Source organism: Procambarus clarkii, chromosome 74, assembly GCF_040958095.1.
Source record: "Procambarus clarkii isolate CNS0578487 chromosome 74, FALCON_Pclarkii_2.0, whole genome shotgun sequence".
Classification (NCBI taxonomy): Eukaryota; Metazoa; Arthropoda; class Malacostraca; order Decapoda; family Cambaridae; genus Procambarus; species Procambarus clarkii.
The window spans coordinates 24,570,075-24,593,821 of record NC_091223.1 but is presented as its reverse complement, the minus strand read 5'-3'; the positions used below and the strand labels follow the sequence as shown (position 1 = coordinate 24,593,821).

The 23,747-nt window shown below is 47.3% G+C and overlaps 1 protein-coding gene across 1 annotated transcript; it reads left to right on the top strand.

Moving 5' to 3' along the window:
* The first annotated feature begins 714 nt into the window (after positions 1–714).
* On the top strand, positions 715–1,413 carry LOC138356855 (trophinin-like). Its single transcript, XM_069313200.1, has one exon. The coding sequence runs from the start codon at positions 715–717 to the stop codon at positions 1,411–1,413; it is 699 nt and encodes a 232-aa protein (XP_069169301.1).
* The last annotated feature ends 22,334 nt before the right edge of the window (positions 1,414–23,747 follow it).

Here is a 23,747-nt window from a genome sequence, read left to right as displayed (position 1 = left end):
TGCTGAGTTGGGCTCATAAGCCCATAGTCTTAACCGCACCTGTGATATAATGATGTTAATGGCATCAAAGGAATTGGATCCAAATTTTCATTTACCTCAAACCTCCTTTTTTATTTGGTGTAATTTGAACGTGCAGTAATTTACAATAGACAGAGCGTTGTGTCTATTGTGTCTTTTTAAGACATAGTCCTCATGGTGGGCCCCAACACTGCAACGGTGCTCACTACTGTTGAAGTGGTGGAGTCTTTTGTTAATGGCGTCTAGGCTCCGTGGCTGTGATGACGTCTAGGCTCCGTGGCTATGATGATGTCTAGGCTCCGTGGCAGTAATGGCGTCGGTGTGGCCGGCAGAGGCTTGGTCCACTTCACTGCTCTCTCTCTCTCTATCACTAAATACAACTTTACTTCCCTTACTATGGATCACTGAAAACTTTCAAGTTTGTGTGTCTTTATGTTTAAATGATTTCGTGTGCTGAAGGCGACGCCCGCCACCAGTGGCCTGCCTCAGGGGGAGTACAGGTTCCCTCCCGGTTTAAACATTGGTTATGTACTCAGGTTTACCAAATGTGTTTGGTTAAACAGATAGCTATTTATGATCTTATTTATTTTAAGAGTATTTCCATAATATGTTTATGGTACTTTAGATATATTTAAGAATTCGTTTAACAATCATTAGAGATGCCTGTCTCATGTATTGTGTTAAACTGATAGATATATGCTAACCACAGCAATCATTGGTAAATATATGCTGACCACAACAATCATTGGTAAATATATGCTAACCACAGCAATCATTGGTAAATATATGCTGACCACAACAATCATTGGTGGATATATGCTGACCACAACAATCATTGGTGGATATATACTGACCACAACAATCATTGGTGGATATATACTGACCACAGCAATCATTGGTGGATATATGCTGACCACAGCAATCATTGGTGGATATATGCTGACCACAGCAATCATTGGTGGATATATGCTGACCACAGCAATCATTGGTGGATATATGCTGACCACAGCAATCATTGGTGGATATATGCTGACCACAGCAATCATTGGTGGATATATGCTGACCACAACAATCATTGGTGGATATATGCTGACCACAGCAATCGTTGGTGGATATATGCTGACCACAGCAATCATTGGTGGATATATGCTGACCACAACAATCATTGGTGGATATATGCTGACCACAACAATCATTGGTGGATATATGCTGACCACAGCAATCATTGGTGGATATATGCTGACCACAGCAATCATTGGTGGATATATGCTGACCACAACAATCAATGGTGGATATATGCTGACCACAACAATCAATGGTGGATATATGCTGACCACAACAATCAATGGTGGATATATGCTGACCACAACAATCACTATGTTCTCTGGGAACTAAAAATATCCAGTCATGGCCCATCTGTTCTTTGTTCTATGATACCCATAGAACGTGAATAACTAATATATGCTAGATTCTATTTTAGCTTAAGTACGCCACCTCTTGGGTGGCGTAATCTTCATCAATCAACCAATCAGAACATGAGGTCAGAGGAAGTTTGGAGAGGTGAAGGTGTCACACCGTGTCATCCTTTGTAGATGATACAAAAATCAGCATGAATATTGCTATTACAGAAGACACTGAACAATTCAGTGTATTTATTGTAGCCCTGTAGAGGTGTACAGCTGTTCAACACCCTACCAGCAAGCAGAAGAAATATTGCCGGAACGAAGGTGGATGTATTCAAGAGGCACTTTGATAGGTACTTGCAAGAAGTGCCGGACCAATCAGGCTGTAGTGGATATTTAGTCCTTCGGGCCACTTCAAGTAACAGCCTGTTGGACCAAGTTATCACAAGTCGAGACTGGCCCCGGGCCGGGCTCGGGGAGTAAAAGAACTCCTGAAACCTTCTCTAGGTGTGCTTGTATCTCTGCTGGGACGGTCTGGGGGTGCAAGGTCAGGTCAGCCTGCCAAGAGTGAAGTCACATATATCTTCCTCTATCCGTTTTGGGACCTCCACCGTCCCGGGATGTAAACTGCTCTGAGACGGTCATTATGACAGTGTCATGACCTCATGACCCCAGCGTCGCTGGCCAACCAAAGCCTGGCCAGTTTAAATCAAGAGTCTTGGGGGAATCAATAAAAAAGGCTCGTTGTTGTTGTTGTTGTTATAGATTGAGCTACTCAGAACACAAAAGTTCCAAGTAGCACGGGCTATGGTGAGCCCGCAGAAGGCTGGTTACATCAACGCCAGTTTACTGGGGCATATAATTAGGTCACCGTAAAACTAGTATATATACATTACTGATGCACACTAAAGCTGATACATTCATCAGAAAGAAGAGAGCTTCAACTAGTCACATAAATCAGTTATCATTCATCTGTCAACTCAACAAGCAAATCAGTTATCAAATTAGTGTCAAACTCAGTCAACTATCAAATCAGTTAACCTACTCATCAGTTAGTAACTCGGTAACAAATCAATAACTCATCAGCTATCATATCAGTAACGGCTTAAACATAGATATAGCTGACTCCAGACTCCCACCCGGCGCAGTGGTACACTATCCAACATAACATGGGGAGGGTGACACAGTTGGGCAAAGGAATCAGTCACCTTGTGTAACACCACAACAACACACATGTAGCTATGGCAGGGACCCCTACAATTGGCCCAACCTTTGCTGAAATGCTCAAGAGCCCAGGAGCAATGTCCACAGTCAAGGATGTTGTAATGAAAGCAGTAACCTCACAGGAGGCAGCTAGATGCACAAGCCAGCTAATGGAAAGGAAAAGAGCTGTAGTAGTGGTAGGTGTCGAGGAACAAGAGGGCTCCACAAGGGAGGAAACGAGGACTAAAGACAAAGCTGCAGTGGCAGGGATATTAAAGGAGATAGGAATGGAAGGGGCTGAACGAGACATAGAACAGTTTTTCCGGATTGGCCAGTACAACAGAGACAAAAAAAGATTGATCAAGGTAGTATTCAAGAGCGAGGACATCAAAGAGGACATTCTAGTAAGGAAGAACAAACTGAGGCATGCAAGGAACTACAAAGAGGTATATGTTCAGAGGGACATGACCAGAGACGAGATAGTAAGGGCAGCAGATGCAAGGAAAAGGCGCAAGGAGAGGGAAGAGAGCCAGGGAACCTCAGCCTCCAACCCAGCAATCCCAGAGGGGAGTGGGGAACCCCAATCCAGCAACCCAGGAACCCCAGGGGGGAATGCAACACCCCAGTCCACCACCCAATAGGGCCCTCTCTACCCCCCAGCACAAACCCTTCCTTGCCCCTGCATAATGCCCATCATGAAACCCAAATCCTCTCCCTCCCCTTACCCCAAGTAGCCCCTGCTTTCCCAGCCCTTGGTCTTCTCCCTGCCCCAAGCAGGCCTGAGCAAGACCAAAGCCCTCTATCCCCCACTCCACCTCCCTCCAAACCCCTGTCAACTACACCGCAGGAGGGCGTGCCCTCTCCCCAAGCAATCCCTGCTCCCTCACCCCCAGGACTTCTTCCTGACCCAAGCAGGCCTGAGGAAGACCTAAGCCCTCCACCCCCCACCCCACCTCCCCCTGAACCCCTGGCAACTACCTCACAGGAGGAGGAGCCTACCCAAGTAGCAAGGACCATAGAACAACCTCCTACACTTGTAGGGAGTGTGGGTGAAATTGGATATAAGAAAGTGAGCTTCAAGGTAATGTACTCAAACATTGATGGGATTACCAATAAAGCAAGTGAACTGGCAGAAAGGGTGCAAGAAGAAAACCCTGATGTAATAGGACTAACAGAAACAAAATTGTCAGGAGTCATAACAGATGCTGTGTTTCCAAAGGACTACTATATAGTAAGGGAAGAGAGGGAAGGGAGAGGAGGTGGAGGAGTGGCCCTGCTGATAAGGAAGGACTGGAGTTTTGATGAGATGGAAATTCCGGGCTGTGACGGATTCAGAGATTACATAACAGGAACTATAACAATGGGTGGACCTAAGATAATAGTGACAGTCATTTACAACCCTCCCCTAAATGACAGAAGACCTAGACAGGAGTTTGATAGGAACAACATGGCAACCATTAATATAATAGAGAGAGCAGCTTCAGTTGCCTGCAGGAATGGCTCAAGACTCTTAATCATGGGTGATTTCAACCATGGAAAGATAGACTGGGAGAATGGGGACCCACATGGTGGTGCAGATACGTGGCGAGCTAAACTCTTGGAAGTGGCAACAAGGAATTTTCTGAGCTAGCATGTCAAGGAACCCACAAGAATGAGAGGCAATGATGAACCAGCTAGACTCGACTTAATATTCACCCTGAATGAGTCAGAAATAAGGGAAGTCAAAGTTGAAGCCCCCATAGGAATGAGTGACCACAGTGTGCTGACCTTTGAGTACTTGGTGGAGGTAGGGATAACCTATCCAAGGATGGGAGTGGAGGGGAAAAGACTGAATTACCGAAGAGGAAAATATGACGAGATGAGGAACTTCCTAATGGGAATACCATGGGAAACAGAACTTAGAGACAAGAATGTGCAGGTCATGATAGATATTGTCACCCAAAAGTGCCAGGAAGCTGCAGACAGGTTTATCCCCGTCCAAAAGGAGAAAAACGAAAAACAACAGAAAAACCCATGGTTCAACCAGGAATGTAAGGTAGCGAAACAACTGAGTAAAAGAACATGGAGAAACTACAGAAATAACAGAACACCAGAGAGCAGGGAGAGGTACCAGAGGGCCAGAAATGAGTACATCAGAGTGAGGAGGGAAGCAGAGAGACAGTTTGAAAATGACATCGCGAGTAAAGCCAAGACCCAACCAAAGCTGCTCCACAGCCATATCAGGAGGAAAACAGCAGTGAAGGAACAAGTGATGAAGCTGCGGAAAGGGGAGAACAGATACACAGAGAATGACAAGGAGGTGTGTGAAGAACTCAACAAGAGATTCCAGGAGGTCTTCACAATAGAACAAGGAGAAGCCCCTGCACTAAATGAGGAGGCGGCAACCTTGGAAACCTTGGAGGAATTTGACCTCACCAGTGATGAAGTCAAAAGGTGTCTGCTGGAGCTAGATGTGACAAAGGCTGTTGGGCCTGATAGAATCTCACCATGGATACTAAAGGAAGGTGCAGAAGCACTAAGAGTGCCACTCTCTATGGTGTATAACAGGTCACTGGAAACAGGAAACTTACCAGAAAGTTGGAAGACAGCTAACGTGGTCCCAATATACAAAAAGGGTGACAGGCAAGAGGCACTGAATTACAGGCCAGTTTCCTTAACTTGTATACCATGCAAGGTGCTGGAGAAGATCGTGAGGAAAAGGCTCGTAGAGCATCTGGAGGGAAATAACTTTGTAACGCACCACCAACATGGGTTCAGAGATGGTAAATCGTGCCTCACAGGTTTAATAGAATTTTATGACCAGGCAACGAAAATTAGGCAGGAAAGAGAAGGGTGGGCTGACTGCATTTTCCTGGATTGCCAAAAAGCCTTTGACACAGTACCCCATAAAAGGCTGTTAAAAAAGTTGGAGCAACAGGCAGGAGTAAAAGGGAAGGTGCTCCAGTGGATAAGGGAGTACTTAAGCAACAGGAAACAGCGAGTATCGGTGAGGGGGAAGACATCAGAGTGGCGAGATGTCACCAGCGGAGTCCCACAGGGCTCAGTACTTGGACCCATCCTGTTTCTAATATATGTGAACGATCTTCCAGAGGGTATAGACTCATTCCTCTCAATGTTTGCTGATGATGCAAAAATTACGAGAAGAATCAAGACGGATGAAGATAGACAGAGACTACAGGATGACCTGGATAAACTGGAGGAATGGTCTGGAAAATGGCTGCTGAAGTTCAACTCTGGAAAGTGTAAGGTGATGAAATTAGGCGAAGGGAGCAGGATGCTGAACACAAGGTATCATCTGGGAGGGGAAATCCTGCAAGAATCAAATAGAGAGAAGGATCTGGGGGTTGATATCACACCGAACCTGTCCCCAGAGGCCCACATCAAAAGAATATCATCAGCGGCATATGCTAGACTGGCCAACATAAGAACTGCCTTCAGAAACTTGTGTAAGGAATCTTTCAGAACCCTGTATACCACTTATGTAAGACCAATCCTGGAGTATGCAGCTCCAGCCTGGAGTCCATACCTAGTTAAACACAAGACAAAGTTAGAGAAGATTCAGCGGTATGCCACCAGGCTCATCCCGGAACTGAGAGGATTGAGCTACGAGGAAAGGCTAAAGGAGCTGAACCTCACATCCCTGGAAAACAGAAGAGTAAGGGGAGACATGATAACCACCTACAAAATTCTCAGGGGAATTGACAGGGTGGACAAAGACAAACTCTTCAGCACGGGTGGGACACGAACAAGGGGACACAGGTGGAAACTTAGTACCCAGATGAGCCACAGAGACGTTAGAAAGAATTTTTTCAGTGTCAGAGTAGTTAATAAATGGAATGCACTAGGAAGTGATGTGGTGGAGGCTGACTCCATACACAGTTTCAAATGTAGATATGATAGAGCCCAGTAGGCTCAGGAATCTGTACACCAGTTGATTGACAGTTGAGAGGCGGGACCAAAGAGCCAAAGCTCAACCCCCGCAAGCACAATTAGGTGAGTACAATTAGGTGAGTACACTATAGCCCATAGTTCTCACAGTCACCGACCATCTGACATGATAACTCGGGTACCCTGGCAATATAGCATTACTCTCGGACACTCAACATTAAGACATTAATGCACAGTATAAGATTATATACTATACAATCAGAGGACCAGACGTATGACATCTGCCTCTCTGGGAAATCATGGGATTAGTGACTTGCTAGCGGCCTGGACGGCCAGGTTTACGAAGCAGTTACGCAAGTACTTACGAATTTGTACATCTTTTCTCAATCTTTGGCGGTTTTGTTTACAATTATTAAACAGTTAATGAGCTCCGAAGCACCAGGAGGCTGTTTATAACAGTAACAACAGTTGATTGACAAGTTTCCATGGTTGTAAACTGTTTAATATATGTAACCATGCCGCCAAAGATTGAGGCAAGTTGTACACGTTCGTAAGTGCTTGCGTAACTGCTTCGTGAATCTGGCCCCAGGTTCGTAAGTTCTTGCATAACTGCTTCGTGAATCTGACCCCAGGTTCGTAAGTGCTTGCATAACTGCTTCGTGAATCTGGCCCCAGGTTCGTAAGTTCTTGCATAACTGCTTCCTGAATCTGGCCCCAGGTTCGTAAGTGCTTGTGTAACTGCTTCGTGAATCTCGCCCCAGGTTCGTAAGTGCTTGCGTAATTGCTTCGTGAATCTGCCCCCAGGTTCGTAAGTGCTTGCGTAATTGCTTCGTGAATCTGGCCCCAGGTTCGTAAGTGCTTGCGTAACTGCTTCGTGAATCTGGCCCGTGAACCACCGAGAATGACTGTGGTGCCAACACGGCAAGTCACTCCACCCTTCCTCCCACCAATAACAGAACAACAAAGTGGATATATTTACACAAGTCCATACAGATATACATAATAAAATATATATATACAAAACCTCAAGGTACTTGCGCATATACGTCAATATGTGTGAACACATAAGGAAGTTATTTTTATATATTTATATAGAGTTGTTACACCTGTTGAAGACGTTCACTAAGGGCCAGGGGGGGGGGGTTAATAGAGGAGTTCCAGCAGTTACGAGGTCACCGGTTGTTAAGACTTATTCACCGTGTATAACTACCTTCAGTATATGGGTGTATGAGCCTAAACTTCTGTTATTCTGTACTATAATAGTTCTTCAGGAGTAAGCTAACGAAAAGTAAGTGAGTGAGCTTATGACCTCCACATACAGGAAGGGGTTACAGAACACCAATATTTACATGACGTATATGTGGGGTCATAACAGAGAGATGTCATCTCACTGGATTAAGTATGTCTTCTTGCTACACAGACGAACCAGCTGATCAGCCATGCTGTTGTGTCTGCCTGTGTTGAGAGTCTATATCGTGCAGTCGACCCCTGATTCAGCCAAATCAATAGTCTTTCGACTCAACGTTTAAGATCTATACTTCTTGAGGTTATCTTGAGATGATTTCGGGGCTTTAGTGTCCCCGCGGCCCGGTCCTCGACCAGGCCTCCACCCTCAAGAAGCAGCACGTGACAACTGATTAACTCTCAGCTACCTATTTACTGCTGGGTAACAGGCCATCAGGGTGAAAGAAACTCTGCCCATCGTTTCTCGTCGCCGCCTGGGATTGATCCTGGGACCAAAGGATCACGCGTCCAGTGTTCTGTCCGCCCAGTCACCGGCTCCCTTGGCCCCCTTCACTGCATGTATTCCCTGCTTGCGTCCTACTGAATGACCAAGTTCTATTCCCGGTTACATTTGAGGAAGAGCAGAAGGTTGTACCATCAACAGGTGATGAACAGTGACAGGAGTAACACTGTTGTATCATCGTAAATCACTGAAATCGTAAGCATACAGTCAAGTCACATATGTGCTGAGCATATATGTAGACTATATATGTAAACGTGTTGCAAGTAGCAAGCATCAAGTTCAAATTCAAGTATGTTTATTGAGACAAGAAAGAAATACATCTCAAAGGGATAGAGAAGCTTAGGCTATTTCTACCCCCTGGCAGGATCATGTGAATGGTCACTGTTGACAAAATTGTATAAAGGATAAGGACTTGAACTGTTGCTTAATTGTGTAGTGTTAACCACCCAAGTTAAGTTATTGTAAATCAGCACTTGTTGTGTCAGCTGTCACTGTTATTATGACACTTTGTCTCGTACTGCAGTGGCACATCCCCTGGGTGTGTGTAGTGTGGTACCACACACATCCCCTGGGTGTGTGTAGTGTGGTACCACACACATCCCCTGGGTGTGTGTAGTGTGGTACCACACACATCCCCTGGGTGTGTGTTGTGTGGTACCACACACATCCCTGGGTGTGTGTGCGCGTGTGTGTGTGTAGTGTAGTACCACACACATCCCTGGGTGTGTGTGTAGTGTGGTACCACACACATCCCTGGGTGTGTGTGATGTGTGGTACCACACACATCCCTGGGTGTGTGTAGTGTGGTACCACACACATCCCTGGGTGTGTGTGTAGTGTGGTACCACACACATCCCTGGGTGTGTGTAGTGTGGTACCACACACATCCCTGGGTGTGTGTAGTGTGGCACCACACACATCCCTGGGTGTGTGTGTAGTGTGGTACCACACACATCCCTGGGTGTGTGTAGTGTGGTACCACACACATGTGTGTGTGTAGTGTGGTACCACACACATCCCTGGGTGTGTGTGTAGTGTGGTACCACACACACATCCCTGGGTGTGTGTGATGTGTGGTACCACACACATCCCTGGGTGTGTGTGATGTATGGTACCACGCACATCCCTAGGTGTGTGTGTAGTGTGGTTCCACACACATCCCCTGTGTGTGTGTGTGCAGTGTGGTACCAAACACATACCTGGGTGTGTGTATAGTGTGGTACCACACACATACCTGGGTGTGTGTATAGTGTGGTACCACACATATTGAATGTGGGAGAATGGGGACCTACATGGTGGTGCAGATACATGGAGAGCTAAACTCTTGGAAGAGGCAACAAGGAATTTTCTGAGCCAGCATGTCAAGGAACTCACTAGAGTGAGAGGCAATGATGAACCAGCTAGACTCGACTTGATATTCACCCTGAATGAGTCAGAAATAAGGGAAGTCAAAGTTGAAGCCCCCCATAGGATTGAGTGACCTCAGTGTACTGACCTTTGAGTACTTGGTGGATGTAGGGATAACCTATCCAAGGATGGGAGTAGAGGGAAAAAGATTGAATTACTGAAGAGGAAAATATGACGAGATGAGGAACTTCCTCAGGGGAATACCATGGGAAACAGAACTTAGAGACAAGAATGTACAGGTCATGATGGATTTTGTCACCCAGAAGTGCCAGGAAGCTGCAGACAGGTTTATCCCCGTCCAAAAGGAGAAAAACGAAAAACAACAGAAAAACCCATGGTTCAACCAGGAATGCAAGGTAGCGAAGCAACTGAGTAAAAGAACATGGAGAAACTACAGAAATAACAGAACACCAGAGAGCAGGGAGAGATACCAGAGGGCCAGAAATGAGTACCTCAGAGTGAGGAGGGAAGCAGAGAGACAGTTTGAAAATGTCATCGCGAGTAAAGCCAAGACCCAACCAAAGCTGCTCCACAGCCACATCAGGAGGAAAACAGCAGTGAAGGAAAAAGTGATGAAGCTGCGGAAAGGGGAGAACAGATACACAGAGAATGACAAGGAGGTGTGTGAAGAACTCAACAAGAGATTCCAGGAGGTCTTCACAATAGACAAGGAGAAGCCCCTGCACTAAATGAGGAGGCGGCAAACCAAGCAACCTTGGAGGAATTTGACCTCACCAGTGATGAGGTCAAAAGGTGTCTGCTGGAGCTGGATGTGACAAAGGCTGTTGGGCCTGACAGAATCTCACCATAGATACTAAAAGAAGGTGCAGAAGCACTAAGTGTGCCACTCTCTATGATGTATAACAGGTCACTGGAAAAAGGAGACTTACCAGAAAGTAGGAAGACAGCTAACGTGGTCCCAATGTACAAAAAGGGAGACAGGCAAGAGGCACTGAATTACAGGTCAGTTTCCCTAACTTGTATACCATGCAAAGTGATGGAGAAGATCGTGAGGAAAAGGCTCATAGAGCATCTGGAGGGAAATAACTTTGTAACGCACCACCAACATGGGTTCAGAGATGGTAAATCGTGCCTCACAGGTTTAATAGAATTTTATGACCAGGCAACGAAAATTAGGCAGGAAAGAGAAGGGTGGGCCGACTGCAATTTCCTGGATTGCCAAAAAGCCTTTGACGCAGTACCCCATTGGAGGCTGTTAAAAAAGTTGGAGCAACAGGCAGGAGTAAAAGGGAAGGTGCTCCAGTGGATAAGGGAGTACTTAAGCAACAGGAAACAGCGAGTAACAGTGAGGGGGGAGACATCAGAGTGGCGAGATGTCACCAGCGGAGTCCCACAGGGCTCAGTACTTGGACCCATCCTGTTTCTAATATATGTGAACGATCTTCCAGAGGGTATAGACTCATTCCTCTCAATGTTTGCTGATGATGCAAAAATTATGAGAAGAATCAAGACGGATGAAGATAGACAGAGACTACAGGATGACCTGGATAAACTGGAGGAATGGTCTAGAAAATGGCTGCTAAAGTTCAACTCTGGAAAGTGTAAGGTGATGAAATTAGGCGAAGGCAGCAGGAGGCTGAACACAAGGTATCATCTGGGAGGGTAAATCCTGCAAGAGTCAAATAGAGAGAAGGATCTGGGGGTTGATATCACACCGAACCTGTCCCCAGAGGCCCACATCAAAAGAATATCATCAGCGGCATATGCTAGACTGGCCAACATAAGAACTGCCTTTAGAAACTTGCGTAAGGAATCTTTCAGAACCCTGTATACCACTAATGTAAGACCAATCCTGGAGTATGTAGCTCCAGCCTGGAGTCCATACCTAGTTAAACACAAGACAAAGTTAGAGAAGATTCAGTGGTATGCCACCAGGCTCGTCCCGGAACTGAGAGGATTGAGCTACAAGGAAAGGCTAAAGGAGCTGAACCTCACATCCCTGGAAAACAGAAGAGTAAGGGGAGACATGATAACCACCTACAAAATTCTCAGGGGAATTGACAGGGTGGCCAAAGACAAACTCTTCAGCACGGGTGAGATACGAACAAGGGGACACAGGTGGAAACTTAGTACCCAGATGAGCCACAGAGACGTTAGAAAGAATTTTTTCAGTGTCAGAGTAGTTAATAAATGGAATGCACTAGGAAGTGATGTGGTGGAGGCTGACTCCATACACAGTTTCAAATGTAGATATGATGATTGGGGCTGTAGGCTCAGGAATCTGTACACCAGTTGATTGACAGTTGAGAGGCGGGACCAAAGAGCCAAAGGTCAACCTCCGCAAGCACGATTAGGTGAGTACATCCCTGGATGTGTGTGTAGTGTGGTACTACACACATCCCTGGGTGTGTGTAGTGTGGTACCACACACATCCCCTGGGAGTGCTCGTGGAGAGGACGGTATTACTTACTGTCTACTGAGATTAGTCTCACACGTACCAGGTAATCCACTATTAGTGTTGTACAGAATGAGTGTAAGTGAAGGAGGTAGTGTGTGTTAATGCTTGGACAAAGAGTGTCATTGTTCCTATCCCCAAATCACACTCAGAAAATTATAAACCCAAATCTCTAATATCGTGTGTTTGTAAAGTGCTTGAACGTATTGTTCTTAACAGACTCATGTATCATATACAGGGACACCTGTCACCCCAACTGTTTGGATTTATGCCTCGGCTCAGTACACAACACTGTTTAGCTGAGTACTTCGCACATATTGAAGCTTCCCCTCAAACAGTCTTCATCGATCTTGCAGCAGCTTTTGATACAGCAAACAGAGAAATCATACTGAAACAGCTTGCCGAGCTGGGAATACAAGGAAAATTACTGAAATGGTTTTACGGACCCGAGTCCAGCGTCGGAGCACTGAGCAGTGACAACAACGCCATCTGTGAGTCCGCTCCCGAAACCCATTCCAAATGGACGACGCCATCTACTGAGGATGGGATATACCGGCCACAGGTGCTGGATTCCCGTCTTAATCAGCTCATAACGTAGTCGCTGCCGACCTCTGGTGAGGTGGCGCTTAGACAGTGAACGCCATCTATGGAGCAAAGAGGTGGACGTTTGTGTCTGAGCTTGTAAGTGAGGTTCCCTAGAGCATCCCAGTATTAATGACGTATCTGATTGCAGAGTCGACCTGGGACTGCTGTGTTGGACGAAGGACCAGTCTACCCAAGGCAGCCAAGGTCTCTTCACCAGTCTGCTTTGAAGAAGCTGTGAGTCACCCCTGGACGAACTCTGTTGAGAGTATTAGCCTGCCTGTGGCGTGGCAGTGTTGGGAATCGCCTTATCCGGGGCTGGCTGGTGGAAGAGACTAGCCACTGTGGTGCTTAGTGAGGAGAGTGATCAGCGGGTCACACGAGGCTCCTGCCTAGGGCACGCAACCCTAGTATCGGTCGTGGAGTGGCCTGCACAGCGGAGCTGATCGGTACCTGCCAGCTACAGGCTGGATTGTGGTTGAAGGCCTACACGACGAAGCACCCAGTGGGACTGTGATTTGGCTGGCCTGTGGCCAAGGTAGATTCGTCATAGAATCATAGTGGATTCATCGTGGGCCACGGAAGAAGGAACCAGGGCTACCCAGAGTGAGCACCGTCGAGCATCCAGTGTCTTCGGAGGAAGACGAACCTGTACATAATTGTGTAGTTATAATCCCCGCGTGTGACTGTTCTTTATTTATACATGGTGGTGGAAATATATATATATATATATATAAATTGGAACATTTGTATCCCTCCCCCTTTAATTTAACTTGCATTACGAAACACACCCCTTGAAAGTCTACTAACTTGGGGCCGGATTCCCAAACTCTACTACCATCAGAGAAGAACCCGGTTGCGTCCCAGGAGGGCCGTAACAAATGGATAAAGGGCTATTTGTCTAATCGAACAGCATATGTTTTGTTTAATGGTGTTAAAAGCACAGAGAGCAAACACTTTGAACTGGGAACTCCACAAGGAGGGGTTCTCAGCCCCTTGTTGTTCAACATTCTGATGCATAAACTTATTAAAGATCTTCCAACTAATAATGAAGACACTGTCATTTGTTATGCTGATGATATATGTTTACAGGCTGCCTCCGAGCCTAGAATGTAATTTCTGCTCGATGCTTTTGCTACTAGAGCTGAGGAATGTGGCCTCCTTATCTCTGTACAGAAAATTCATGCTCTCATTCCATGTGGTATTCCACCAGCCAATTATCATATAGATGGGCGAGCACTTGAGAACTGCGAGTCTTACAGATACCTTGGTGTCCCCATTAACGACCCTGGGTACCTTTCTTCTCTCAAGAGGAGACTTTGGGAGAGATTAAAGCCCTTGCGGGTCCTTGTTGGTGTCAATCATGGAATTAACATGAGACTTGCTAAAATGTTTTATGTATCATTTATACGCTCTGTGATTGGCTACAATGCTCTACATCTCACACTGTATACTGACAAAGAGCTGAAATCTCTTGAAACCTTGCAAAATGAAGCTATACGACTTTTCGCTATACGACGAAAGAAATTCCCATATTGACTGACTTTTGCCCTCCTGGGCTAAGGTATACTGAACTGTGTAATTACTATATGAGTACTGGAACACTTGATGATATATTAGACTTGTACCCAAGATTAACCATGTAATGTATCAATTATACAATGTATGTACGTGATGTAACTATATAACCTTAGCTTGTAAAAGCAACTCCCCCTCCCCATCCGGCCCGTTGGCGTCGTGAGGTGGCTTGGTGGACGGCTGCCGGAGTGTGATGCTCCGTTGGGCAGTCCTCTGTCCTTTTCTGGCCTTGCACTCCTGCTGCTGTCTTCTCCAATTGTGCCGGATCGCTTTTCCGTTTCCTTATGTTTCGTTTTTCTCCCCCCTCTTCTCCTATCTGCTTGTCGTTTCCTGCCGACCTTTTGCTTGTTTTGGATTCTTTCTTTGGACTTCTTCTATTTTGACGCCCGGGTGCTTGAGGAGGCATACTCTGGCACCCGTAGAACTGTAGTACCCAACGTCTCGAGCGAGGGGAACCTTTTATTGTCAATCCCCCTTTCGTCGCTGAACCCGATCTCGACGGACTGACGGTTCTTAAGGTGGCGTTTGTGGGGCGTATACTCACGACGCACCCCTAGGGGGCCCCGGCATGATCGGCGATAGCTTCCTGTTGGGTGTCCTGCCTCTAATTGTGGCTCCATGGTGGGTATGGGGGCACATTCGTGGGTGAATTTGTCACTTTTCGTCTCTATGTCGTTGAATGTTTCCGTTGTACCCTCTCAGGCTCGTGGGGTGGGCTACCAAGCCCCCGAGTCGGCCTGTATTGGAAGACCAGGCTCTGTAGCTCCCGCTGCGTTGGGCCCCGACCTTGCTCCTCCTTTGACCGTCCTGACTTCTTCCCCCAGCTCCCCTCCCTCCTCTGTGGTTGGGTCGAGCCTCCAGCCCCCGGTGGTGACCACTTCGTCCCCTGGTGTGGCTAAGTCTTTCGTTGTGACTACTGCGCCTTTTGACCCCTCTCTCTCTAGGGGTTCTCAATGCCGTTCGCGCCCCAACCGCACTCGCTCGATTCCTTCTCGTGCTGATGCGTATCAGGCCTTGTTTGGTCCTGCTTCATGGGCCAAATACTTTGATCTCCTCCCTCTTGATTCTGCGCCTCCTGACGATTTCTCCCTCCATCGGCATCTTGTAGATTCCGTGGATGCGTCTGTTACTTTCAACCCCACTCGTCTCGGTACACGTGTCGTTGCTGCTCCTTCTCAGGATGCGGCTTCCCGCTTGGCTGCCTTATCTTGCCTTGGCGAGATCCCTGTTTGGGTCTCAAAGAACGTTCAGATGAATGCCAGTGTTGGCACTATTCTCCTCCCACCCCGTGTTGCAACCGGTGTTCGGAATCTGCAGGATTGCCACGATGATATTCGGCATATCCTTGATGCCCAAGGCCATTCTGTCCTCCAGGTTGACTCGTTTACTCGTCCCCCTCGTGGTCGTCGCCGTCAACCCCTTCGCGTTGTGAAGATCATCTTTGATGGTAGGACCCTTCCATCCTCTGTCATTCTTGCTGGTGCTAGGTGCTCTGTCCAGGAGTATATTCCTTCTCCTCGACTTTGTAACAAGTGCTGGAGGTTTGGGCATGGTGCCCTCCGCTGCTCTGGGACTGTCTCTCTCTGTCCTTTGTGTGGGAGTGAAGGTCACTCTGAGTCGGAGTGCACTTCTCCCCAGGCTCGTTGCCTCAACTGCGGTGAGGCCCATCCTACCTTCTCCCGTGCGTGTGTCCATTACAAGCTTGAGGCAGCCGTCCTCGACTTGAAGCACCGGGAGCGTTTATCTTTTCCTGAGGCGAGGCGCCAGGTTCGCCGGCTCCCGCCTTTTGCTAATATCTCTTATGCTCGCGTGTTGCGCTCTTCCTCTCCTCGTCCTTCCCGCCTTCCTCAGACTCACAACCGTTTCCGGGCCTTGGACCCTGATGCGCCCACTGCCCTCTCCTTTGTTCCTTTGGGTTCTCTCCCGAAGGATCCTCCTCCTGGTCCTCTGTCTGGGGTTCCCCTTCCTTCTACCCGGTCTGTCGTGTCTCCTGTGTCTTTTTCCTCGTCCCCCTCTGATCCTCCTTCCCATCCTCTTCCTCCATCTATCGGCTCTCCCCACCGCCTGTCAGTGCGGGCGGATGTCCATCGCTCTCCTAACGGCCGTCGTGTGTGCTCTCGTTCGGCTTCTCCTGTTGAGACACTGGAATCCGTTGCCCGGTACGTAGTTGCTGGGACACCGGTCTCTTTAAGTCAGAAGCGAAAGCCTGGCTCCTCCCCTTCCTCTTCCCCGGCAGGTAAGAAGGCTTCGCTTTCTTCCTCAGCTCCTACTTCTGGCTCTGTTGCTCCTTCCCCTCCCGTTTCAGTGATTGCGCCCCCTGTTCCTGCTTTGGGGGTTTCTTTGGCCCCTGCTTCCCTTTCGGTTGCTGCTCTTGCTGAGGTGCGCTCCCCTCTTTCTACTCCCCCTCTTCCTGCTGCTGTCCTTGACTGCTCCTCTCCGTTGTCTCCTCCTCTTCCTCCTCCTCCTCCGGACCCCGCCCGCCCACCTCTTATCTGTTCTCCCGTTTCCTTCCCTCCGTCTTTGCTCAGTTTACCCATGCCCCCTAACCCTGACTTTGCTGACCCTGATCCCGACCCTGATATTCTTTAACATGCTCTGTTGCTCTTTCGCCTTTGTTTCTTCCTTGTTCTCTGTTTTTGTCCTTTCTCTTCTCGTCGTTGTCCATTCTTCAATGGAACGTTCGAGGTTATTACGCCAATTTCCTCGAACTCCAACTTCTGATTTCGCGGTTTTCGCCCCTTTGTGTCTGTCTCCAGGAGCCAATGCTTGGTACTCATCCTGGTCGTTTTCGTGGCTATTCCTTTCTCTCCCCCCCCCCCCCCAGCCATTGCTGGGGCTTCTAATTCTTCTGCTCTCTTGATTCGTGCCGATGTTCCCTTTGTTCCTTTGCTTTTTCCTTCGCCTCTCCATTGTTCTGCTGCTCGTATCTTTGTGGGGAAATGGTACACAATTTGTTCCATTTATCTCCCCCCGAGTGTCCCGCTCTCTCTTCCTGATTTGAAACACCTCCTAGACTCCTTGCCGGAGCCTGTGCTCCTGCTGGGTGACTTCAATTGTCGTCATTCTCTTTGGGGTGACGTTCTGACGAATACCCGGGGTCGCCTCCTTGAGCCGTTTCTCCTCTCTTCTTCCCTGTCTCTTCTGAATTCTGGTGAGCCCACTCATTTGGACTCTTGGACTCGCACCCTTTCTTGTCTTGATCTTTCTCTCTGCTCTTCTTCTCTTTACTTAGATTTCACGTGGCAGGTTCTTGATGACCTCCATGGAAGTGATCATTTCCCCATCCTTGTTTCCTTTTTCTCTTTTCGCCCTTCCCTCTCTTTCCCTAGGTGGCAGTTTGTTAAGGCAGACTGGACCCTATTTACCCTCAGTGCTGCTCTCTCTAACCTCTCCCTTATGCCTCTCTCTCGCGCTCTCCTCCTTTTTCATGACACTGTCTTCAACGCTGCCCTCCGTTCTATTCCTCGCTCTTCCTCAAGGGGTCCACAGAAGTGCGTTCCCTGGTGGAATGCGGACTGTGCTCGGGCTGTCCGCTGTAAGCGTGCAACCTGGAAGAGGCACCGCCGTAGGCAGACGACCGATTCTTTTCTTTTCTTTCGGAAAGCGAGTGCGGTGGCCCGTAGGGCCATCCGTACGGCTAAACGTGAATGTTGGGCATCTTATGTCTCAACAATTACGTCCGAAACCCCTCTGGCCCAGATCTGGAAGCGTATCCGCAAGATAGCGGGTAAGTTCGTTCCCGATGTTTCACCGGTCCTTCACCTCCATGATACTCTTGTGGCGGACCCGTTGCAGGTCGCTTCCGAACTGGGTTCCCACTTTTCATCTGTTAGCTCTGGTCTTCATCTTCCCCAATCTTTCCTTCTTCGTAAACCTGTCCTTGAGTCTCGTCCTTTAGATTTCTGCACTCATCTTCAGCTTCCCTATAATGATCCCTTCTCTCTCTCTGAACTTCGTTCTGCCCTGGCCCTCTGCGGTTCTACGGCGGCGGGCTCCGATGGTATTCATTATGAGATGCTTCGCCATCTCCCTCCGAGCACGTCTCAGTATTTACTGAGTCTGTATAATCGGATCTGGGAGTCGTCGTCAGTCCCTGAGGACTGGCTCGATGCCGTTGTCCTCCCTGTTCGCAAACCGGGGTCTCTGGGTACTTCCCCTAAGGACTTTCGCCCTATTGCTCTCACAAGTTGTGTCTGCAAACTCTTTGAACGTATGGTTAACGTTCGTCTGATGTGGTTCCTGGAACACCATCACCTCCTCTCCCCTTCTCAATTTGGTTTCCGCAAGTGCCGCAGCACGACAGATGTCCTGGTGAACTTGGAGGTCTATATTCGTACTGCTTTTGCTGCGAAGACCTCCGTTGTTACCGTCCTTTTTGACCTGGAAAAGGCTTACGACACCACTTGGCGTTATCATATCCTATCTCAACTTCATTCTTTTGGCCTTCGTGGTCATCTCCCTCTCTTTCTCCGCGGCTTCCTCTCTCGTCGTTCCTTTCGGGTGCGCCTTGGTACCGCTCTCTCTCCCTCTTTTCAGCAATACGAAGGTGTGCCCCAGGGTAGTGTTCTGAGCACTACTCTTTTTCTGGTTACCCTCAATGGTCTTCTTTCCTCTCTTCCTTCTGGTGTCTTCTCCGCTCTCTATGTCGATGATCTTACCCTTTGTTGTCAGGGTGATAATTCGCCTCTCCTTCAACGCCGGCTTCAACTTGCAATTGATGCCGTGTCGTCTTGGGCCACTGATCATGGCTTCAAGTTCTCTACTTCTAAGACTTGTGCCATGACTTTTACGCGGAAACGGGTTGTTCTTCGTCCCTCTTTGTCACTTTATGGTCATCCCCTTGAATACAAAGATTCCGCGAAGCTTTTGGGGTTATTCCTTGACACTCGTTTGTCTTGGTCTCCCCATATCTCTTACCTCCGTGTTGAGTGCTCTAAGGCCCTTACCCTCCTTCGGGTCTTGTCCCATACTTCTTGGGGGGCAGATAGGCGCACTCTCCTTGCTTTACATTCCTCTCTCGTCCTGTCTCAGCTCGATTATGGTTGCCCTGCTTACTCGTCTGCTTCTCCTTCTACTCTTCGCCGTCTTGATGCTTTGCACCATACTGGGTTGCGCCTCAGTTCTGGTGCCTTTCGTTCGACTCCCGTCCTTAGCTTGTATGTTGACACTGGCTTCCTGTCTCTCCAGGACCGCCGTGATCGCTACTGTCTTCGCTATCTTGCGCGGTCCTTGCAACATCCTTCCTCTCGCCTCTGTCGTGCTTTAACTTTTACCCCTCCTGCGGTTCCTGTTCCTCTTCACCACCTCCCTCTTTCTGTCCGGTTATCTCGTCTGCAGGATTCTCTTTCCGTTCGTATTTCTGATGTTTCTCCTCGTGTTGTTCCTTCTTTGCCCCCGTGGAGGGTCCCTCTTCCGCGGTTTTGTACATCCTTGACCCGTATCACTAAAGCTTTTACCCCTCCTACGGTTCTAAAACGCCTTTTCCTCGAGCACTTTTCTTCTCACTCCCGCTCCGTTTCTGTCTTCACCGATGGGTCTAAGTCAGCGGATGGTGTTGGCTACTCTGTTGTTTTTCCTGATCGCACTTATATGTGTCGCTTGCCTCCGGAGACTAGCATCTTTACAGCGGAACTTTATGCTATTCTCTATGCTCTTCGTCTCCTGCTTTCTTGTTGTCAGTCTTCCTTTGTAGTTGTTGTTGACTCTCGTAGTGCCCTCATGACTCTCGGGTCCTTTAATCCGGTTCATCCAGTGGTTGTCGAGATCCAGCGTTGGCTGTTTCTCGTTCACAGTAAATTTAAGTCGGTTGAGTTTTATTGGGTTCCCAGCCATATTGGTGTGTCTTTAAATGAGCGTGCGGATGCTGCCGCCAAGGAAGCTGTCCGCTCTTGTCCCATCTCTCGTAAGGGCATTCCGTATTCCGACTTTTACCCGGTTATCCATTCCTCAGTCCTTACCCGTTGGCAGGCTTCTTGGTTGTCTGTTACTGGTAACAAGCTACGTACTCTTAAATGTTGTGTTTCCTCGTGGCAGCCCTCCTACCACCGTATCCGGCGGTGGGAAACAGCTCTGGCGAGGTTGCGTATTGGCCATACTCACTTAACCCATGGTCACTTGATGGAGCACCGCCCTGCTCCTTATTGTCCTAGTTGCATTGTCCCTCTTACGGTCGTGCATGTCCTTCTTGAATGTCCTGACTTCCAGGACGAGCGTGTGTCTTGCTTTCCGACCGCCCCTCGCGGTCACCTGTCCCTCGATAGAATTCTTGGTGACTCGGATACTTTTGATATCCTTCGCCTTATGCGTTTTTGTTCTCGTATTGACATCCTTGGTGATATTTAGCGCCCTCTGATTATTTTGCGTATTTGATGGTGCTACATAGCCTTCCCGGTTTGGTGCCTTCTTTTGATAATTACTTACTTATTTGTAAAAGCACCTTCATCACCTTCAGTGATTAAATGCTTAATTGCACACTAGTTTCTCTATCAGCTATCTCACCCTGTCAGAGTAAAAGAGACAAATGTATGTGAATGTATATGTGTGTGTATATATGTATATGTACGTATATGTGTGTGTGTGTGTGTATGTATATGTATTTCTATAAAGTATATATGGAAGCTGATCAGAATTACATTTCACCTTTGTAAATGCACATTAATGACACTATGTAAAGGACACATCGAACACTTTATTTAGGGCATACGTAAATCTGTGTATCTATGTATTTACGTATGTAGGTTAGCTTAGCATTTTAAAAGCACCGAATCACCTTCTGTGGTTGATTGTTCAATAAACCCTTGAACTATATGTTTAACACATCTCTAACCCTGTTCATGGAGGACAGAAGAAAATGTATATATGCTGGTTAGCATTGTAAATGTGTGGCCACGTTTGTGGTAGAAAGTAATAATAATTTAATTAAAAAAATCCCCTGGGTGTGTGTAGTGTGGTACCACACACATTCCTGGATGTGTGTAGCGTAGTACCACACACATCCCTGGGTGTGTGTAGTGTGGTACCACACACATTCCTGGATGTGTGTAGCGTAGTACCACACACATCCCTGGGTGTGTGTAGTGTAGTAACACACACATCCCTGGGTGTGTGTAGTGTAGTAACACACACATCCCTGGGTGTGTGTAGTGTAGTAACACACACATCCCTGGGTGTGTGTAGTGTAGTAACACACACATCCCTGGGTGTGTGTAGTGTGGTAACACACACATCCCTGGGTGTGTGTAGTGTAGTGACACACACATCCCTGGGTGTGTGTAGTGTAGTAACACACACATCCCTGGGTGTGTGTAGTGTAGTAACACACACATCCCTGGGTGTGTGTAGTGTAGTAACACACACATCCCTGGGTGTGTGTAGTGTAGTAACACACACATCCCTGGGCGTGTGTAGTGTAGTAACACACACATCCCTGGGTGTGTGTAGTGTAGTAACACACACATCCCTGGGTGTGTGTAGTGTAGTAACACACACATCCCTGGGTGTGTGTAGTGTAGTAACACACACATCCCTGGGCGTGTGTAGTGTAGTAACACACACATCCCTGGGTGTGTGTAGTGTAGTAATACACACATCCCTGGGTGTGTGTAATGTGGTACCACACACAGCTCCTCTGCCTGCAATAAGTAGCCACGTACTGAACCTGTGAGTTGACTCCATCGCCATAGCTGAGTGGACGTTGTCATGGGATCTTTGTGTCTGGTTAGCGAGGCGTGGAAGGATTGAGCGAGTGTTGAGACCTGGCCATCACTTATTCTTGTGACCTAATGAGTGATTCCTAGGCGCCAACCTCCTGGCTAGAGTGAGACTGCACCAGCGTCTGTTACTGATGGAGGTCTGTAACGTGGTTGCTGTCGTATGTCCTAACCAGAAAAATAATCCTATCTACCTAACATTACTGGCCAGGAATGACTAGATCAGATTTTGGAAAGACACTTCGCTTGTTTAGATGATGACTGCGTGTTGATGATGGAGGAAGCCCTAATTTACTCGCCATAACACTTCGTTCATAGGAGAATTATTGGAGGTGATCTGCTCCTGAGACTCTGGTCTAGCAATATTTCTGACCGCACCTCGCCTGACGCCCTGGCTCTCTCGTCCAGATGTCAATAAGTCGTAGAAAGGTCACATTTACTTTATTTTGGTAATAATAATTAAGTTAATTCAAGTGAGATGTTTTATGAGGTTTAAAGTCCGACGATTGCTGTATTATGAATGTTCTCAACAAAATTAGCTGGTAAATTAATAGCGCCATGTGGCAATGATATCTCGTTTTCTATCAGAGGAAATTTCCACTGCGTTTTCTATGAGTGAGTTTATTTATTCAACCCAGCAGCAATATTATCTGCCTATTGAATTGAATATTAGTAAATGGTGTCGGGTTTTCCGATTGGAACCATATGAAATATTTTTTTACATTATTTTAATAAACAATTATTTAATTATATATGACTTCAATAAAATTATTTTTTGCTGTGCTGTTCTCACACATAGTTGGCTATTCGACTCCCTGGCCCAGTTAATAATTCTCCGGGGTAGAGCTGCTTCACACACAGCCTTGTAACAAGTTAAAAGTGGATGTATGACTCCCTGAGCATTTTAAGTCCAATAGTGATTGTCATTTGGGTAGGACGATGACCCTTGACACAAGATTATGACATAGTGGGAAGGGGAGGGAACTGTCAGGAGAAAGCACCGAGCAATTACGACTACATAGCACTTGGCAGGGATGATCATGATGATTTGGGATGGTACGGAGGGAAAAAAGGATGCCGAACACTTTGACGATCGAGGATTAAACGCCCACTTACTCCTTGGGTAACTCTACGTGGGCTATTACAAGTGCAATACGTAACTGCAGATCCTATATGAGAACCCAACAATTACAAACTCTTGGACCAGAAAATGTCACTCGTCTTGCTGACATTTGATGTGAGAAGAGGGTGGATGGGATGATCATGGTCCTGGACGGACCGAAACGTCGTCGCTTCTTCATCTTCTGATGTTTGGGTTGGTCATTATTTTTTCAGCCACGTTGATGTGCCTCACCGTCTACATTGGATGGGGATTTTTTTTCTGGGGAATGCTGAGAGACTGTCCTGTGGGATGGTCCTTGTAGGAGCTAGGAGTGAAGTTTTAATTTTTGCATCATCTGTCTTGATGAGACTGAGAGAAGGTGAGTTAGGAGTACTGCAGTTGCTGTAGGAATACTCTTGGGGATTTCCTGTGTTAAGTGATGGGGAACTGGTGGCTCTGAGGTGGAAGTTAGATGATGTTTGCCGTAGTGAGAGAGAACGAAGGCGGTTGATGAACGAGAGGTTCAGTGGTTGTGTCTCTGAAATGTTGGAGGGAGACACCGTTGATGTTTGGTCTGAGATGCTCCTGATGGATATATCTATTGTGCTCTACTTCAGTATTTACCTGCGTTGAGTTCTCTTTACTTGTCTCTTATCTATTTTGTCTCATTCTTAGAGGGGCTCCAGATATACAT

Bases quoted from the DNA above. Each gene is read 5' to 3' on its own strand.
- LOC138356855 (XM_069313200.1), top strand. From the start codon at position 715: ATGCTAACCACAGCAATCATTGGTAAATATATGCTGACCACAACAATC.